The 17876-nt window shown below is 42.7% G+C and overlaps 1 protein-coding gene across 1 annotated transcript in view; it reads right to left on the bottom strand.

The window, feature by feature from the left end:
• ITFG2 (integrin alpha FG-GAP repeat containing 2) overlaps positions 1-17876 on the bottom strand; it is a 72216-nt gene that overhangs the window by 41581 nt on the left and 12759 nt on the right. The window contains exon 5 of the mRNA XM_063447747.1: positions 2452-2588. Within this exon, the coding sequence (XP_063303817.1) occupies positions 2452-2588 (137 nt within the window). The remainder of the gene's footprint in view (positions 1-2451; positions 2589-17876) is intronic.

The raw sequence follows: 17876 nt of genomic DNA, 5'->3' as shown, positions 1-17876 counted from the left end.
CCCTTGAATCGCCATCGCCTGGGTGATGATGTGCTCGCAATTTCAGGCTGGTGTGTGCCCATGGCCCGCGGTTTGCTCCGATTTTCCAGCTCCGAGGCAGGAGCTCAGACAAAGCGTGTCTGATCCGGCCGGCGGCCAGGCCCCGCCCTATTTTTATTTTTAAAGGTACTTAGTTAAATGGTCCCCCCTCATTATTTTTAGGGTGAGGGGGGTAGGTAGGAGTTTATTTTTGGGGGGGAGGGGGTGACTAGGGGTTTGGGGACCCCTAGTCACCTGGGGGGAGGGGGGTTAAATTTTCATTTAGGACGCCCACCCACCGCTCAGGGGTGGGGGGCCAGGGGGGAGGACAATAGGTCCCCCCATTTGTATTTAGGGCCCCCACCCGCCGCTCAGGGGTGGGGGCCAGGGGAGGGGACATTAGGTCCCCCCATTTGTATTTAGGGCCCCCACCCACCGCTCAGGGGTGGGGGCCAGGGGGGAGGACAATAGGTCCCCCCCAATTTGTATTTAGGGCCCCCACCCACCGCCCAGGGGTGGGGGCCAGGGGGGAGGACAACAGGTTCCCCCCCATTTGTATTTAGGGCCCCCACCCGTCGATCAGGGGTGGGGGACAGGGGGGGGAAGACATTAGGTGTCCCCCCCTTATTCTTGTTAAGGGCCCCCACCCACCGCTCAGGGGTGGGGGCCAGGGGGGAGGACATTAGGTCCCTCCCCCCCCCCACAGGCTGCTCACTGTTTAATATACATGCCCCTACTCGCGGTATTGCGAGTATGGGTACAATTTACTAATACCAAGTAATTTTTACTTAGTATTAGTAAATTTGGCTGAAGACCAATTTAGGTCTTTCAGCCTTTTGGTAGATAAGAGCTATCTACCAAGCGGCTGCAACAAAAGTCCCGAAATGCCGGAGTTCCGAAGTTGGCGAAGTTCCGAAGTTGGCAAAGTTCCGAAGTTGGCGAAGTTCCGAAGTTGGCGAAGTTCCGAAGTTGGCAAAGTTCCGAAGTTGGCAAAGTTCCGAAGTTGGCAAAGTTCCGAAGTTGGCAAAGTTCCGAAGTTGGCAAAGTTCCGAAGTTGGCAAAGTTCCGAAGTTGGCAAAGTTCCGAAGTTGGCAAAGTTCCGAAGTTGGCAAAGTTCCGAAGTTGGCAAAGTTCCGAAGTTGGCAAAGTTCCGAAGTTGGCAAAGTTCCGAAGTTGGCAAAGTTCCGAAGTTGGCAAAGTTCCGAAGTTGGCAAAGTTCCGAAGTTGGCAAAGTTCCGAAGTTGGCAAAGTTCCGAAGTTGGCAAAGTTCCGAAGTTGGCAAAGTTCCGAAGTTGGCAAAGTTCCGAAGTTGGCAAAGTTCCGAAGTTGGCAAAGTTCCGAAGTTGGCAAAGTTCCGAAGTTGGCTAAGTCCCGAAGTTGGCTAAGTCCCGAAGTTGGCTAAGTCCCGAAGTTGGCTAAGTCCCGAAGTTGGCTAAGTCCCGAAGTTGGCTAAGTCCCGAAGTTGGCTAAGTCCCGAAGTTGGCTAAGTCCCGAAGTTGGCTAAGTCCCGAAGTTGGCTAAGTCCCGAAGTTGGCTAAGTCCCGAAGTTGGCTAAGTCCCGAAGTTGGCTAAGTCCCGAAGTTGGCTAAGTCCCGAAGTTGGCTAAGTTCCGAAGTTGGCTAAGTTCCGAAGTTGGCTAAGTTCCGAAGTTGGCTAAGTTCCGAAGTTGGCTAAGTTCCGAAGTTGGCTAAGTTCCGAAGTTGGCTAAGTTCCGAAGTTGGCTAAGTTCCGAAGTTGGCTAAGTTCCGAAGTTGGCTAAGTTCCGAAGTTGGCTAAGTTCCGAAGTTGGCTAAGTTCCGAAGTTGGCTAAGTTCCGAAGTTGGCGAAGTTCCGAAGTTGGCGAAGTTCCGAAGTTGGCGAAGTTCCGAAGTTGGCGAAGTTCCGAAGTTGGCGAAGTTCCGAAGTTGGCGAAGTTCCGAAGTTGGCGAAGTTCCGAAGTTGGCGAAGTTCCGAAGTGGCATAGTTCCAAAGTGGCGAAGTTCCAAAGTGGCGAAGTTCCAAAGTGGCGAAGTTCCAAAGTGGCGAAGTTCCAAAGTGGCGAAGTTCCAAAGTGGCGAAGTTCCGAAGTTGGCGAAGTTCCGAAGTTGCCTAAGTTCCGAAGTCCCGAATTTCGGAATGCCGATCCGAGCCGAATATTTTCCCCATGCACACGCCTACTTTGTTGTCATATGTCAATGGTCATTGTATGTGATGTTTATTGCTCGTCTTCCTCTTCTTTTATATAAAGAATTAAAAAAAAAAAAAAATAGATAACACATGAATCTGCTAGAAGCACAGACAGCATTTGGTGTGACAAAACTTTAGATTTATCAGTTCAAATATTGTGGGATTCTATATCAAAGTAATAAAAAAAATGAGCAGTCACCAGAAACATGCCATTGGTTGTAATTAATTCACGGTTGATAGTTAATCCACAGTCTCTACGGATTTTACCTGTCCTTCCAGCAGCCATTTTTTGAGAGGAACTAACTGTCCACATGCCAGATCGGCATCTGGTGGACTCTCCCAGCGGAATGCACGCACCACTCTGTCTGTGTATCCCAAAACTAACTCACAGCGTCCATCTCCATCTAAGTGAGAGAGAGCATTGTTAAGTTCACGCAGTAACTGTCACAGGGATATTTACTAAAGGGAGAATTCAAAAAGAATCTAACATTTAAAGGGACACTCAAAGAACTAAAACAATTTTAGTTTAATGAAGCAGGTTTAGTGTATATATTATGCCCCTGCAGTCAAACTGCTCAATTTTCAGCAATTTAGGAGTTAAATAACTTTTGTTTCTATTTAAGCAGCCGTAGCCACACCTCTCACGGCTGTAACTCACAAAGACTCCATGAGAAAAAAAAAAAGTTTTATTTTCAAACCGATCTTACAGCTCAGATGTTCTTATTTGGGGAACTGGGCAGGCAAGTGAAAAACAAAATTACATAGTTACATAGCTGAAAATATGTGTCCATCAAGTTCAGCCTTCCTCACATTTGTTTTTTGCTGTTGATCCAAAAGAAGGCAAAAAAAAACCCAACAGTTTGAAGCACTTACAAGTTTGCAACAAACTAGGGGGAAAAAATCCTTCTTGACCACAGAATGACAGTCAGATTTATCCTTGGATCAAGAAGATATTACCCTACAGTTGAAAAATTATATCATTGAATATTGTGTTTTTGCAAGTATGCATCTAGTTGCAGTTTAAACATCTGTACAGACTCTGATAAGCGGAGAATTCCACATCCTTATTGTTCTTATGGTAAAAAAAAAAAAAAACAACCTTTCCCTTGTCTTAGACTAAAGCTTATTTCTTCCACTTTAAATGCAGGACCTCTTGTCCTATGTATAGTCCTGTTTGTGACTAGGTTTCCACGCAATTGGTTGTGTTCAATACAGATAAATGCAAATTCAATAAATTTGTGATAAGGAACCCACGAGCATTAAAATGTGGTGAGTTAGGGATAGCAATAAATAAAAAATGACCATTGTCCATATTAAGGGCTTGTCTTGCTGCACATAGTTTCATACCAGAGTTTCTTGCAGTTCTTTTGTTCCAGCAGCCATTTTGCAGGTGCTAGGATATTGCAGAGGTGTATCTTGCCTGCTCTACTACTCACATCATTTTCTGGAGGACATATTCTTGAAGCCATAACACTTGATATGTATTTTATTATATCCTATACTTCCAATTAATGAGACTAAGATTGTCTTCTTTATGTAGAACTATTATTGCCCAAATTAATCAAATATATTTGATCTAATTTCTATTATTTACATTCATATAAAGAATATATATTTGACTTTATAGTTTACTTGGATTCCATTATTTATTATGCAACATTTTAAAGATTTATTAACACCATCGGGCAGTGGCATTCATTGTAAAGATTCCTCAAAAACAAATTTACCACAAATTTAATTTTCCCTAGCATTAGAGACAATACTCAAATTTGGGGGGTTCCAGCCATCTCTTCACAGGGCAGGCAGAGTACTGAAAACTAAAGTTATTAAAAATTAAGTACCTCATTCAATTCCCACTTAGGCCCACGTAAAATAAAAGAAAACCAATTTAATGCAAAAGTATCAAAAATGGATTTAAGGTGTGGAAACAAATACGGTCTTTAATCTGAGGAAAATATAAATTTATGTTTTTCCCTACAGATAACGGTAGTGCTCACATATGGTGATTTAACAAGCTACATATTCAAAGGGTGGCTTATGTCTTGCAACCCCTTGCACCCAAAACTTCAGTCGTCTGAGGCAAGTATGTCTAGATGAGGGTGCATTAATTACTGATACATTCTTTTGTTTTATTTTTCGTAAGATACTTGGTATCCGATACAGAGGATGATGAATATAAGCTAACCGTAAATTCCACTGGTTTGAGAGAGCATCTAGAAAGTTTGGGTTGTTTGCTTGGTTGAATTAAGCAAAAAAAAAAAAACTTTTCTGTTTCCAATAAACAGAAAGAGTCCTAAATCTCCTTGTTATTTGCCTCATTATGTAGGAGACAGGGACCAATCTGCTTGTTTCAAATGGTTTCTGTTTAGGACGTCTGCTAGGATATTTGTGGAGCCCTATATGTGAACTGACAAAATGTTTTTCTGCCCTATCCATGATTACTTTGCAACGGTGGGCATATTGTGAGTGCCCCAACAGAAGTCTGCTGAATATAAAACTTAGGAAATATGTTGTTAACCACCAAATTAATGATATTCTTGTTAGAGGCCATATGTTCATCTGTGAATCTAAAGCCAGATTGACAAAGATCTCATGGCTCGCAGCTCCCTCCTTGTAAAATGTAAATATAGAAGCGGCAAGGAGCTGTGCTCCCTGCCACTTCCTAAGCCCCCCATGTCCTCCCTCAGTCTATGGGGGTCAATATGACCCCCATATAATAGCATAAGAGAGATTAAAATCTCCTGAATGCCCCTACTCGCTATACTGCGAGTAGGGTCATGTCTACTAAACAGTGAGCAGCCCGTGGCTCATGACTGTTAAAAAAAAAAAAAAAAACCTTAGTACCCCCCCTCCAGCTCCCACCCCTGAGTGGCGGGTGGGAGCCCTAAATTAGAATAAGAGGGGATGGGACCTACTGTCCTCCCCCCCCCCCCCAACCCCTGAGCGGCGGGTGGGGGCCCTAAATGAGAATGTGGGGGAGGGAACCTATTGTCCTCCCCCTCCCCCCCGCGCAGTGGCTGGGGGCCCTAAAGGATAATGGGGGGGAAACTTACTGTGCTCCCCCTGGCCTCCACCTCTGAGTGGTGGGTGGGGGCCCTAAATAACAATAAGGGGGGACCTATTTTTCTCCCCCCCCCCGGGTTAAGGTGATTTTACTTACCTTTTCTCCTTTGTAGAGGTCTTCAATGTGCCATGCGCCAAGAGTTGATAGTAGCACAGGGGCTTCAGTTCCTAAGGTGATTTTGTCTGTGGCACCTTTATAAGTGACTATGAGGGATTGTGGGGTACTCCATCGGTATGTCAACCCTGCTGTACATAGGCGGTCGGTGAGGTGGCTGAGTGTCTTCCTCCACTGTAGCGTAGCTTTAATTACGTTTTGGTAAAAAGTCAGTTAGAACACCTCAAAATTGAGAGGGGTCTTGCCCTTTATCGAAGCCATAATGTGACCCTTGTTTTGGGGTAGGGTGCATCGGATGATATCTCCAGCAGGAGGTTTGGTCAGCATGGGTAGGCAGTATATCCCCGCAAAGGTAAGTTTCCTCGTCACTGTTGGGGGTAGTATAGATTGCATGAGCCGTCTCACAGTAGTCAGGTAGTTCCTCTTTGGCAACAGAGGTTGGTATGCCTCGTAATATGATGTGGTTACGTCGATTCTTGTTTTCTTGTGCTGACAGTTGTGTTGAGAGGACTTGTTGGATATGCTGTAGTTGGAGGATAGACTCTTTTAGTGTGGAAATTTCACCTTGCATCACCTTTACATCCCCCTCTGTATTCACCACTTTCTCAGTGATTTTTTGCATGCTCGTTTTAAGGGCAGGTAAGTCTGCAGCCAGGAGACTTTGTATTTCCTGCACCATATTTTGTAGGTGCTTCAGGTCCTGTTTGGTTGCAGTGTCTGGGCTTCCCTGCAGTGTTGTGGTCTGTGGCTGTGCAAAACAACTTGTGGTGTTTGCTCCTGAGGATTAACCCAGGGGCATGTTGCGCCCTCCGCGGACGCCATCTTGGCGGGTGTTTGCCGCTGGAGCATTGTGCTTATATCAGGCTGTACAGCTGCCGTACCTGGTTGGGGCTTCTGTGATCTACGCCCCATCTCTGTGGCTGTGTGGTTGGTGCTGCGCTGTATCTGGCCTCCGGTGACTTCTGAGCAGTTACAGCCAAGCAGTTGTTCCAGTCCGTAGAATGCCGGTGTGAGGTAGGTTCCAGCTCGGCGCTTCGGCTTAGCCTGTTTTAGGGTGTACCAGAAGAGCATTGGGTGGTGCAGCAGTGGTTTTCCCGTTCAGGTCTGGCATTTTTGTCCCTCGATGGCTTTGGCAAGTCGAGATTTTAGGTAGATTGTGTCGGGAAAGACGGGATTAGCCAGAAATGGCATCTGGTCCGTCTCCCTGCTAGGCTCCGTCCCCTGGATAAATCAGAAGTTAACTCATCTTGTAGGAATTTGAAAATAACTTGCACAGGAGGATTAATGTTGAGAAAACTTTTGTTTTGACACCAGAAAAAGAGCTTTCCATAATCTAAATTTTCTAGTAAACTCTCTTTAATGCCTCTATTTATCAGAATTATCCTTGCAGCATACATGCCCTTAATCTGAATGTTAAAAAGGCTTCTTCTGATATCCCTTTGTTCTCCAGTATTTGAGTAGAAATTGGAAATTTAGAATGATGGACGCTTTAGCCTTCCTGATCTTTTGTAAGTTTCTTGGAAACTAGGCCCACTGGGAGAAACAACCTATTGCAGATGCATCTGTAGTAATCTTCAGACAGTTTTTCTGTCTAATTGATAGGTCTTGAGATCTAAACTTTGAGTGGGTACAGCAGTCCAGTTACTTTGAGACATATTCTGGAATCTTGATTATTGTCTCTAAGTCTTCCTGTTCTTTGTTCCAACTCTGTAGAAATTCTTCACTGTAACTGAATCTGTGATATGTCCCATTTTACTGCTGGAATTGAAGCCAGCAGCTTTCCCAGAATACTTATTGCCTTTCGATATATATTATTTTCCATAATTCTAGCCCCAGAAAGATGATCCTTGTAGATGAAATTGTATTTGTTTTTTCCTAGTTTATCATTCAACAATGTTCTTGAAGAGTCTTAAGTGTAATAGAAATGTTTTTCTAAGGACGCGCTCTTGACTCTGCTTTTAGACGCCAATTGAATAGTTAAAGCACAATAGCTCTAGGTCTTTCTCTGAGAGATGCTGCTATCGGAATAAGAATTATTGTGAAAATCCTTGGAGCGGTGGAAAGAGCAAATGGAAGTGCCTTGACTTGATAGTGGATAAGCCGTCTTCATGGTTGGATAGTAAACTGTAGAATGTTCTTGATTCTCTTGTCATGGGAACATATAGGCAGGCGTCTTAAAGATCTAGCGTGGCTATGAAATATTCCTTCTTCATGGGTGTGTGTCACTGATAAGATGGTCTCCATCCTAAAGCTTTGGTATAAGTTGCATTTGCTCATCTTTTCTAAGTCTAGGACGAGTTGAAAGGTTTTGCCTGGTTTCTGTTCCAGGAAGAGTCTGGAGTAAATGCCCAAAAACAGTTTGTGAATTTGTTCTATTACTCCTTTTTTATTTTAGTTATCCTAGATATGTTGTTCGGACAGCCTGATTATTCAATGGTTTGCTTATTAACTTTATTTTGCAACAATGCTTTATGAGATTTAGTATCCAACTTTTTTTGATGTAAATTCCCCTTGGTGGCTGAATGCTTTCAGTCCTTCTCCAACCTGTATCCTGGCATCATAATTTACGAAACATGCTTTGTCTGACGTTCTTATGCCTTGGATTGTAGTCTGGTTGTGGTTTCCAAAAGGAACAGAATCAGAGTTATTGTAACAGATCTCCCTTTACCCCTGGCTGGGTATCTCCGCTAAGGACCGCTTCCAAGCTGGAACAGGAGGCAAACCGCAGCACCTCTGCCCACAGTCGCCGTGGCTTGACTGAGGCCCTGGAACCGCTCCCGCCTGGAGCCAAATGGGGAACTCGCTCTATCCACCCCCAGGCACGGGACCACACTCAGTCCTGGGAGCTCCAGTCCTTACAAGGACTTTCCCTGTTGAATCCTCCACACTGGAACAGTGATTATCCCTTTCCCCTCCCAATAACCAGACAACATATTTCTGGGAGTACAAGCTGGAATGCTTTAAGCCTGCTTTTATACAATTCTGAACACAGTTAAGCAAGCCCCAGACACTCCCACACAAACACGATAATCCCTCTTTTGGACCTGAGAGGGGACTAGTTACCAGTCCCAAACCCCTCCCCTGTGCCGGAGAGTTAATTGAGTCAGGAACTCAAGGAACAATTATCTCCAGACACACAAAAAGCACAATTCACAGACATCCCAAAAATACCTTTAAAATACATTTTAGAAAACCCTAAAAGTTACATCACCTGAAAGCCAACATATCCAAAAATCACCCAGATTGGTTCAGAGGTTCAGAATTTTCATGGAAGTCATGTGCTAACGGTCGGTCAAGTTCGGTAATCTTTTACGGGTTTCCCTGCAGGGCCCATAGTCTGTGGGCAGGAGGCTGGCAAGCAGGCTCCTCCAGGAGCTCGTGGCAAACTCACGTGGAAAGGGGAGTTTGTCACAGTTATATTGACAAGATCTTTGATTTCTGTGAAAATATATTTTGTTCCATTTGTTTCTTCTGTCTTCTTTTGTGGAATAGCAATGTTTGCTTCTGACATTTGTTTGATAAGTTCTTCCTAGGGAGCACTGAAATATTATGATGAAAAATAGAATCTTCTAAAATCTTCTAAAGCTAAAGAAAGTTTCTCAGACCTCAGAATAACTTCAAACCATGGAAGCGGAGGCAGGCTGGTAACAGAAAAAAAAAAAGAAATCTGACAAGCTCCCTTGCTGTCAGGAAAGCTATCAGAGCCTAACGCACATGAGCAGTAGTGCGTTTGGACTGCAAACACCACCCGGGAGTGCATTCCACGGCTGTGCACAGGCTCTTGTGCGTGCCAAAGATAGCAGTGACACCAGGACCACCTCCGAGACCAGATGCACCTAAAGAGTGCATATTATATTAGGATACACTGCAAGCGTCCTGTAACACTGCCAGAGAATGACTGGTGGCTCTCAGATTACCACTAGGGGAGCTATTTGGCCAGGAACTCCGCGGATTGCAACCAGTGCCTATCCCACCATTTCTGTGATATCTTGAAGCTACCATCTGTCCTGACCACAGGACAAGAAAGAAGTGACCTGCAGGGACACGTGGGGGACCCATTTAAGAAAACAGGGGCAAGATTACTAAATTGTTTTAATTTTTAGGTACAGGCTACTTGTCCCATGGAATGAAGAATATCCCAAATGTACTGCCGCTATTCTATGTTTTCAGTTTCAGGGATAAATATGGTGAACTTGGCATCCAGAGCACTTCATTGAAATGAAGTGGTCTGGGTGACTTTATTATTCCTTTAATACTACTTAATATTACTATATCTTTATTTTATTTTATTACAGTTCCTGTTTAACAGTGTTCTTGAACTCCTATCTTATGTTTATTGATAGCCATCACACCAAAGAAAGATGACTTTGGAAAATCATATAATTCATTAAAATGTTGGTTTGGCTGATGATGGTGGGATGGACATGTTGTCACTTGTACCTAACATGTGTGTACCGGAATACCTAGACCATGTTAATTTTCTGTTAACATTAAAATTTTTTTCTTTTCTGCTGTTGTGTGTAAAAAACAAAACAAAAAAACACCCATTTTTTTAAAATAAATAAAAGATAATTTGTAAAATGCCTTTAATAAAATCACAACTTTCTATCATGACTTAGTAAAATCCTGGAATTCTAGGTAAGAGGTATCCAGCCTTGGCTCTCCAGCAGTTTTTGTCTTTAAAAGAGTTATAGGAAGAAGTCCAATGGAAGAAAAACTTGACAAAAAAAAAGTTAACCTCCATAGTATGAAGAACTAAACATTGACTTTTGAATGAAGTAGATTAAGTAATTTCAATTAATTTGCAAAAGATTATTTTTGAAGGAAGGTTTGAGTGGAAAAAAAAAGACCAGCATCATGAAGAATTAACTTCATCTTTAGAAATACTCTTTTTCCATACTGATTTATCAGTAATATAATATAAGTTTTATTGTTTTTGGTAACAAATAGACATTTATACAAACCACACATATATAAAAATTAACAAGCAGCTTTCCAATTCTAAGAAGAGTCTATCTAGTAAACTTTTAGATTTTGCTAATTTCTATTGATTAAAAGACTACTTTATTTGAGTTAAGATAATTTAACCGTAAGCTACACTCATCCTATACAACATAAAAACATCCCACAGAGGAAAAAAAAAAAAGAAGAAAAATTTACCAAAGAGGGTTGTTAGATATTATCTAGTTATATTGTGGTCCGAAGTTGAATAAAGATTCTTTTTAAACATTATGTTTTTTGCAGTATGATGACCAGGTATTCCAAGTCTCATTATAGATTGTTAAATTATTTAGGGCTTTATATGTACCTTTTTCCATATAACTTTGGAATTTGATCTGACTTATTTCCTGGAATACCCTTCAACTTCCAATAGCGCACCATACAGAGTTTAATCGCCATAAAGATATGGATCACTATAAATTTTGCATATTTGGGAATCTTGGGTAAAGCCAGATGAAATAAAAACATATCTATCTCAATATTTGGTTTTATATTTAGAACTTCTTTTATTAACTCCTTCATCCAACTTTTAATTAAGTCAAGTTTTTTTGCAAGACCACCAAATATGCACGTGAGTTCCTATTTCCATTTCACATCTCCAACAGATTTCCGAGTTATCTATATTAAACTTATGTAGTAAATATGGAGTTCGATACCATCTATGAATAATTTTAAGCTGGGTTTCCCAGATATTAATACAATATATAGTCTTTTTAAACCATCTAAAAGAGCTAAACCAGTTCTCTAGAGAGTATGTCTTTTTGAGATCTCTCTCCCAATTTATCATTCCCAATACCTTCCCTTTATCTTTACTAAAGTAAAATATTTTATTCATTTTGTAAATGATTTTTTTTATCCACAGATATCAGTGGCTTATCTATGTTCGAGTCTTCAATAATTAGCTTGTTTTTTTTTAAAAAAGGATGTCACTCTTAGATATGAAAAATGTTCTTTGAAAGATATTTTATCTGGATTTGGGAGAATCACATTATCTTTCCTTTGTCCATGAGATCTCCAAACTGCTTTTTATTCCTTGTTCTTTCCATTCTTTTAAATTGAAATCTTAAATATATATATATTTCTAAGATTTTAATTGGTGTTAAAAAAAGTAAAGTATTCTAGCTGTCTTACGTACTTATTTTTTATACTTCTGACTAAGGAGTATAACTCGTGGATAATTCTATTATCTACGTTTAAGATTTTGAAGAAACTTGGTTCCAGCCAGTATATCCACATTAAGTTGAAATTTTTACAACATGATTTCTCATATAGATACCATAATGGTAGGTTTTTAGCAACTGTATGCCATGCTCGATAAAGGGAAAACATTATAGAATAAAAAATAAGATATCAGGGAAAGACATTCCACCTAGATTTTATTTTCTCATCATATTTGTCTTAGAGATCCTTGCCTTCTTTTTGTCCCATACATAATTCCACATCAAGATATGAAAATGTTCTAATATTTTAACTGGAATTATTATAGGGATATTTCTCATCACATATTCTATTTTAGCCAATATGTAGGCTTTCACAACATTATTTTTTCCCTAACCATGAAGCCCAAGCTTTACTCCATGAGTCCAAAATAGTTTACATTTCTTTTAGGAGATTACTGTAATTTAAGGGCACTATGTTATCCACATCAAAACATAGCTCAATGCCCAAATGATCAATTGTTTCCTTGTTCCAGGAAAAATTATATGTTGTCTGGAGGAACTCCTTAATTTCATCTGTAATATTGATAGAAATAACCTGCATTCAAATTGAATTGATAATTTGAAAAACAAAAACAAATTCTCTAATGATATCTAAAGTAGCTGGAATTGAACTTCTTAAATCGCTAAGAGTAAGTATGATATCATCAGCGTATAAAAGAAGTTTACCCTCCCTTACTATCATGGGGATTCCAGAGACTTTATTTGACTCTCTAAGTGCCGCTAGCAGTTCAAAAGACAGGGTATATAATAAATATATAATAAAGGAGAAAGTGGACAGCCTTGACAGGTCCCGTTATTTATTTTAAACCAATCTGATATTGCCCCATTTCCTGCTATCTTAGCCGATGAACAGGTATATAGACTCATAACCAGGTCTTTGAATGAACCAATCATCCCAAATATGTCCAAACCTGTGATAAAAAGTTCTATTTTACTCAATCAAATGCTCTTTCAGCATCTAAAGTAATAAAAGCAGATGAAAACGTCTCTTATCCTGTGATAATCGTGGTAGTGATATTTTATTAAGTAAACAGTTAATCTGCTCGCTTGTTAACTTGATGACAGGAAGATTATATAAAGATTTGTAATAGTTAACAAACGCCTGACTTATTTCTTTAGGGGAAAGGTGAATGTTATTGCCTTCTATTATTTTATTTATTCTTTTATTTTTTTTTAATGGTTTTCAACTGACTTGATAGTAGTTTCCCTGTTTTGTTATCTTGATGACACCAATATTGCTTTTAATTACTTAATGCATTCTGGGATTTAATCTTGATTTTTTTCCCTTGATTTCGATCTGATTTTTTTTAATATCTTCACTAAGGTTATGTGAATTTTTACATTTTTTGATTTACGCTTTCTTTTTGTGCCAATAAAAGATACAGATCATTTTATTGTTTTCCTTGGTTTTTTTTTTTCCTTTCCGCTCCTAGTTTCATAAAAAAAAGCCACACATATATGATTTGAAAGTACACCATAGTGTTGATTCTGACACTTCTTTGTTATTATTTATAGTAGAAAAATCTTTGGCGATGTTGGTTAAATATTTTATATTCTCTTCTGTTATAATATACTCTTGTTGAGTCTCCATGAGGAGGATTCGTGGTGGTCTGACCATGATATTACGTCTATTTTTGACTTAGAATAATTCTTTAAACTTTGAGTATTTGTCAGAAATAGATCAATTCTAGAATATGACCCATGTACCTTTGAAAAATAGGGAAAGTCTCTCTCTCTTGGATTATGAACCCTCCAGATATTAAATAAATAATATTGCCCCAATAAATTAAGAAAAACCTTAAATTTTTTCTTAACCACTCTCAATGATTTATTTTTAATCTTACTGTTACTTCTGTCTTTTGAAGCATCAGGAAGTATATTCATATCGCCATCTATAAGTAGCACTCCTTTTTTTTTTTTTTTTTTTTCAATCTATCAAAAATCTTTGAAAAAAAATATTTTAGAAAAAACGTTAGGGGAGTATATATTTTATCTTCAATTTTACAGATCAGAATTAAGTACCTTCCAGACTGATCTTTTTGTTCAAGGATCAATTAATATTTGATCTTAGATGACATAAGGATTGCCACACCTCTCTTTTTATGGTTTAACAAAGAAGAATATCCTTTAACTTCAGTTAGAATATTTCCATTTAATCTCTGAGTCGTCTTTCCAATGAGTTTCTTGAAGGAAACATATATCGAGCTTATTCCTTTGTAATGCTTTATACAGAAATCTTTTTTATACAGAAAACTTTTTTCGTGGAGTATTTAATTCCTGCGCATTAATTGAACCTATTTTAAAAGACAGTATATCTATTTTTACTTCAATTTTGGACCTTTTACAGTGTACACCAACAACCCAATAAAAAAAAAATAAAAAAAGTTAAAACACAGAAAAAATAAGAAAAAGATGGACTTATTCCACCAGAAAAAAAACAAAATAAATCTATACAAAAGTAGTAACATCTCAGCTTCCTTTTCCCATCTATCAACTCCTTTTGGTCAGTCTTTCTAACATGTCCTTTCATACTATCAGACTATTTCCCCTAAAAAGCTAGAGGGGGTGTCTGAACCGAATAGAATTTAGGAACCTGTTGCTGACAGAGTAATCCAACACAGGTAAGGGGGGGAAGAGAGAGAGCCTTTCATCATAGTGCCTTTTCATAAACTCTCTTACTACCAACTCTTTAACACTTTCTACTTATATACCTTCCTTCTTCATGTATCTTCTCCTCTTAAGTGGAGATATAAAAAAGAAAAAAAACTCCACTTATGTTCCCTTTAATTATATTTACCTAAACTACCTTAAGTTCTTACCCACATTCCGTACTATTAACACAATTTCTCTTCACATTGATATAAGTGCACAGCAATGACATGTCTCTGTATTGTTTAACATAACATCGAATTGTGCAATGAACAGTGTTAAAACAGGGGGCGTGGCCTGAGGTCCGAGCAGCATGGCCGCCTAATCCCTGAGCTCCTCGCCACCGCGCTCCTAAAAGCCACTTACCGCACGTCAGCCGACTCTGATGGGGCGCACAAAAAGAGCGGAACACCCGCAGACCCCCAGGACTGCACCCCAGGCACCTTCCGCGGGCCCGATGGACGGGTTCCTTCAAACCCCGCTGGGATCTAGCCGGGCCGCGCACGGCTCCAAAATGGCGCCGGTCTCCCCTGCCTCTTCAAACTCCGATCAGGAGCAGCCCACGCTGGCTGATATAAATGCTGAGATCAGGCGCCTGGCCAGTAATATGGTCACAAAGGCTGACCTGCAATCCCTCACCTCCACCCTTCAAGCCTCCCTTACCTCAGCAGTGACTGTACTGAAGGCTGACATGGAAGCACAGGACGGCCGGATACAGGCCCTGGAGGCGCAGGCCCAGACCACGCGACGCCAAACATCAGCAGCTGATACAGCACTCGCAAGACAGGGCAACATGCTACTGACCCTGCGCCGCCAGATGGAGGATCTGGACAACAGGAGCCGCCGCTCCAATATCCGGGTAAGAGGGGTACCTGAGCGGGATGGCGCAGAAAATGCGGAGGTCCTACTGACCGGGCTATTCCGGCACATATTAGGGGGCGAAGCTCCAGCGGATATACGCTTTGAAAGAGCGCACAGGGCCCTGAGACCCCGAATCCGTGAGGGGGACCCCCGAGATCTCATTTGCTGCCTTCACTCCTTCCCACTAAAGGAACGTATAATGCGCACCGCCAGAACGCGACCTTCATGGCAGTACCAGGGTGCTGATGTCTCTCTATACCAAGACCTCTCCCCAGCCACGTTGGAAGCGCGACGTGCCCTCAGACCCATAACAGCTGCCCTCAGGGAACGCAATATACCGTACAAATGGGGCTTCCCCTTCAGCATACAGGTGCGCCACCGCAACGAGTGGGTATCTGCACGCTGGCCAGATGAAGTCCCACACTTTCTGCAACGTCTGGATCTACCGCCTATAGCTGTGCCGGACTGGATCCTGGAACCGCTGGATAGGGAACCCAGACCCCAGAGGCCACCCCGGCAACCGCGGAGGGATTCCAGGGAGAACCGCCCAGGCGGTCTGCCCGCCCACCCGACTAATCCAGAAGAATAAATATCTGCGACCGGGCAGAAGCCCACCTGTGACCTGCTGGCTCAGTAGGCCTACACAACATGGAATTCCAGTGAAAGGTTGCCCATAAGCTTCGCCTTAGCCGTGGCTGGCTGGCCGACCGGCGCGGGTGGGCACCTGGCCCGCCACCTGAAAATGGTTTTCTCCTTCTTTTATTGTTTATTCTCTTTTGTCTCTTTGGGTGGGGGATGGGAATAGGTCTCCAGCTATTGCCGCCATGGACCGGACGGAAGGTCCCCTCATCCCACTGCGGAGGCCGGGTTACGAGCCTAACACCGCCATATGCCTCCCCTAATGCAACTTAGCCTTCAATTGCCCCCATGTTGTTTTTTTTGTTCCTTTTCTTCTCCCTCCTGGAACTGGCCGGGCTGTTTTGGGAGGGGAAACTGGGTCGGGCATCACTGACTTGGAGGGGTCCTGCCATCCACAGTGGTTGGCTGAATCCGACACAAGACCTGGGACGTCTACCTTTAGCGCTACACCCGAGCCCCCCAAGCTATCGGATACACCTGGCCTGCTCGCATCTGGTTGAAAGCTGGAATGCAGGACGCTCCGCTACAGGTCTCTGTGGGTGTGGGGGGGAGTGGGGGGGGGGGGGCATTGTGAGACTTGACATGCAAGGGAGTGGGGGAGGGGGAAGACATACAGGAATCACTATGCTCTAATATAGTTTTGCAGGGGAGGGGAGGGGGTGAGAGGGGAAGGAAGGGGGGAAGGAAAGGAATGATAAAAAGAGGGGGGGAAGGGGGGGAGAAAAGAGAAAAAGCAAAAAAAAAAAAAAAAAAAAAGAAACGAAAGGGGGGAGGGGGGAACAAGGGAAATGTCTCAATTCTAGGATTACATGCTACGGGGGGATTTATTGTGTTTTATGCATTTAACCATGTTCATGTATACCGGCATTTCTATACCCGGCTGTCTCATGTTTAGGCATCAATGTGATAAATGATATGTCTTATCTGTTATACCTTTTTCCCATGTGATACACCTGGGCCTCCCCCATCCCGAGTACGCAGCTGATGTTAGTCCAGCCAGCTCCCCAGACCACTAACACCCCTTGTCACACAGGTGACGCTACACGAGCCACAGCTGTTGGTGGTGACTTAGCCTCCTCCCGGCGCCCCCCAAGCTACACTGGACCTTATGTTGGGCGTGCTCAACTTGACCGGCCGACACCCCTGTTCCTGGACATTAGTCCCCCAGCCCGCAATTATGCTGTACTTTCACCCCATCCCACGCCCCAGAGATACCCGACGACCTACTCTGACTTGCCCCCGCCAGGACCCCGCTGTACTTCCCAAGAAGGCGATTTAAGACCCTCTTCACCCAGGTTCCCTTGTGCCACTGACACAACTTGCTAACTAAACTATCCCATGTAAGTGACTGACATATGACTAATGACGAGGAGGAATCTTGACTGCCATGGGGAAAGGCAAAAAGGGGAACAATTAACAGATAACAGGGGTGTGGGGGAGGGGGGTTGGCGGGAGTGGAGGGACAACCCTGGTAACTATGCAATACCTGGAGGCTATTATTTAACCTATTGTCTCAACTCTCGGCCTGCGTGCTGCGGGGGGGGGGGGGGGGGGGGGAGGGGGGGAATGTATTGTGTTTTCTGCATTTAACCATGTACATGTATATCTGCATTTCAATACCCGGACGTCCCATGTTTAGGCATCAATGTGAAAAATGACATGTCTTATCTGCTATGCCTTTTTCCCACGTGATACACTTGCACCTTCCCCATCCCGGGTGCGCATCTGATGTTAGTTCAGCCAGTCTTCTAGTCCACTAACACCCCCTGTCACACAGGTGACGCTGCACGAGCTACTGCTGGTAGTGGTGGCCTGGCCCCTTCCCGACACCCCCCAGGCTATGCTGGACCTACTGATGGACGTTGAGCAAGCTCAACTAGACCGGCCGATACCCCTGTTCCTGGACATTAGCCCCCCAGCCCGCAAACATGCTGTACTCCCACCCCATCCCACACCCCAGCGATACCCGACGATCTACTCTGACTCCTACCGCCCTCACAGAAGACCGTGATATAGGTGAGGCTCGCCCCCTGCCTGGTCCCCACTTTACTCCCCCACCCCAAACAAAAAACAACGTAAGACCCCCTTCACCCAGGCCCCCTGGGACCGCTGACACAACTTGCTAACTGCACTATTCCATATAA

The sequence above is a fragment of the Pelobates fuscus genome, chromosome 3 (assembly GCF_036172605.1).
Source record: "Pelobates fuscus isolate aPelFus1 chromosome 3, aPelFus1.pri, whole genome shotgun sequence".
Taxonomy (NCBI): Eukaryota; Metazoa; Chordata; class Amphibia; order Anura; family Pelobatidae; genus Pelobates; species Pelobates fuscus.
Note: the sequence above shows the minus strand (reverse complement) of the source record. Positions and strands in the feature narration are given on the sequence as shown.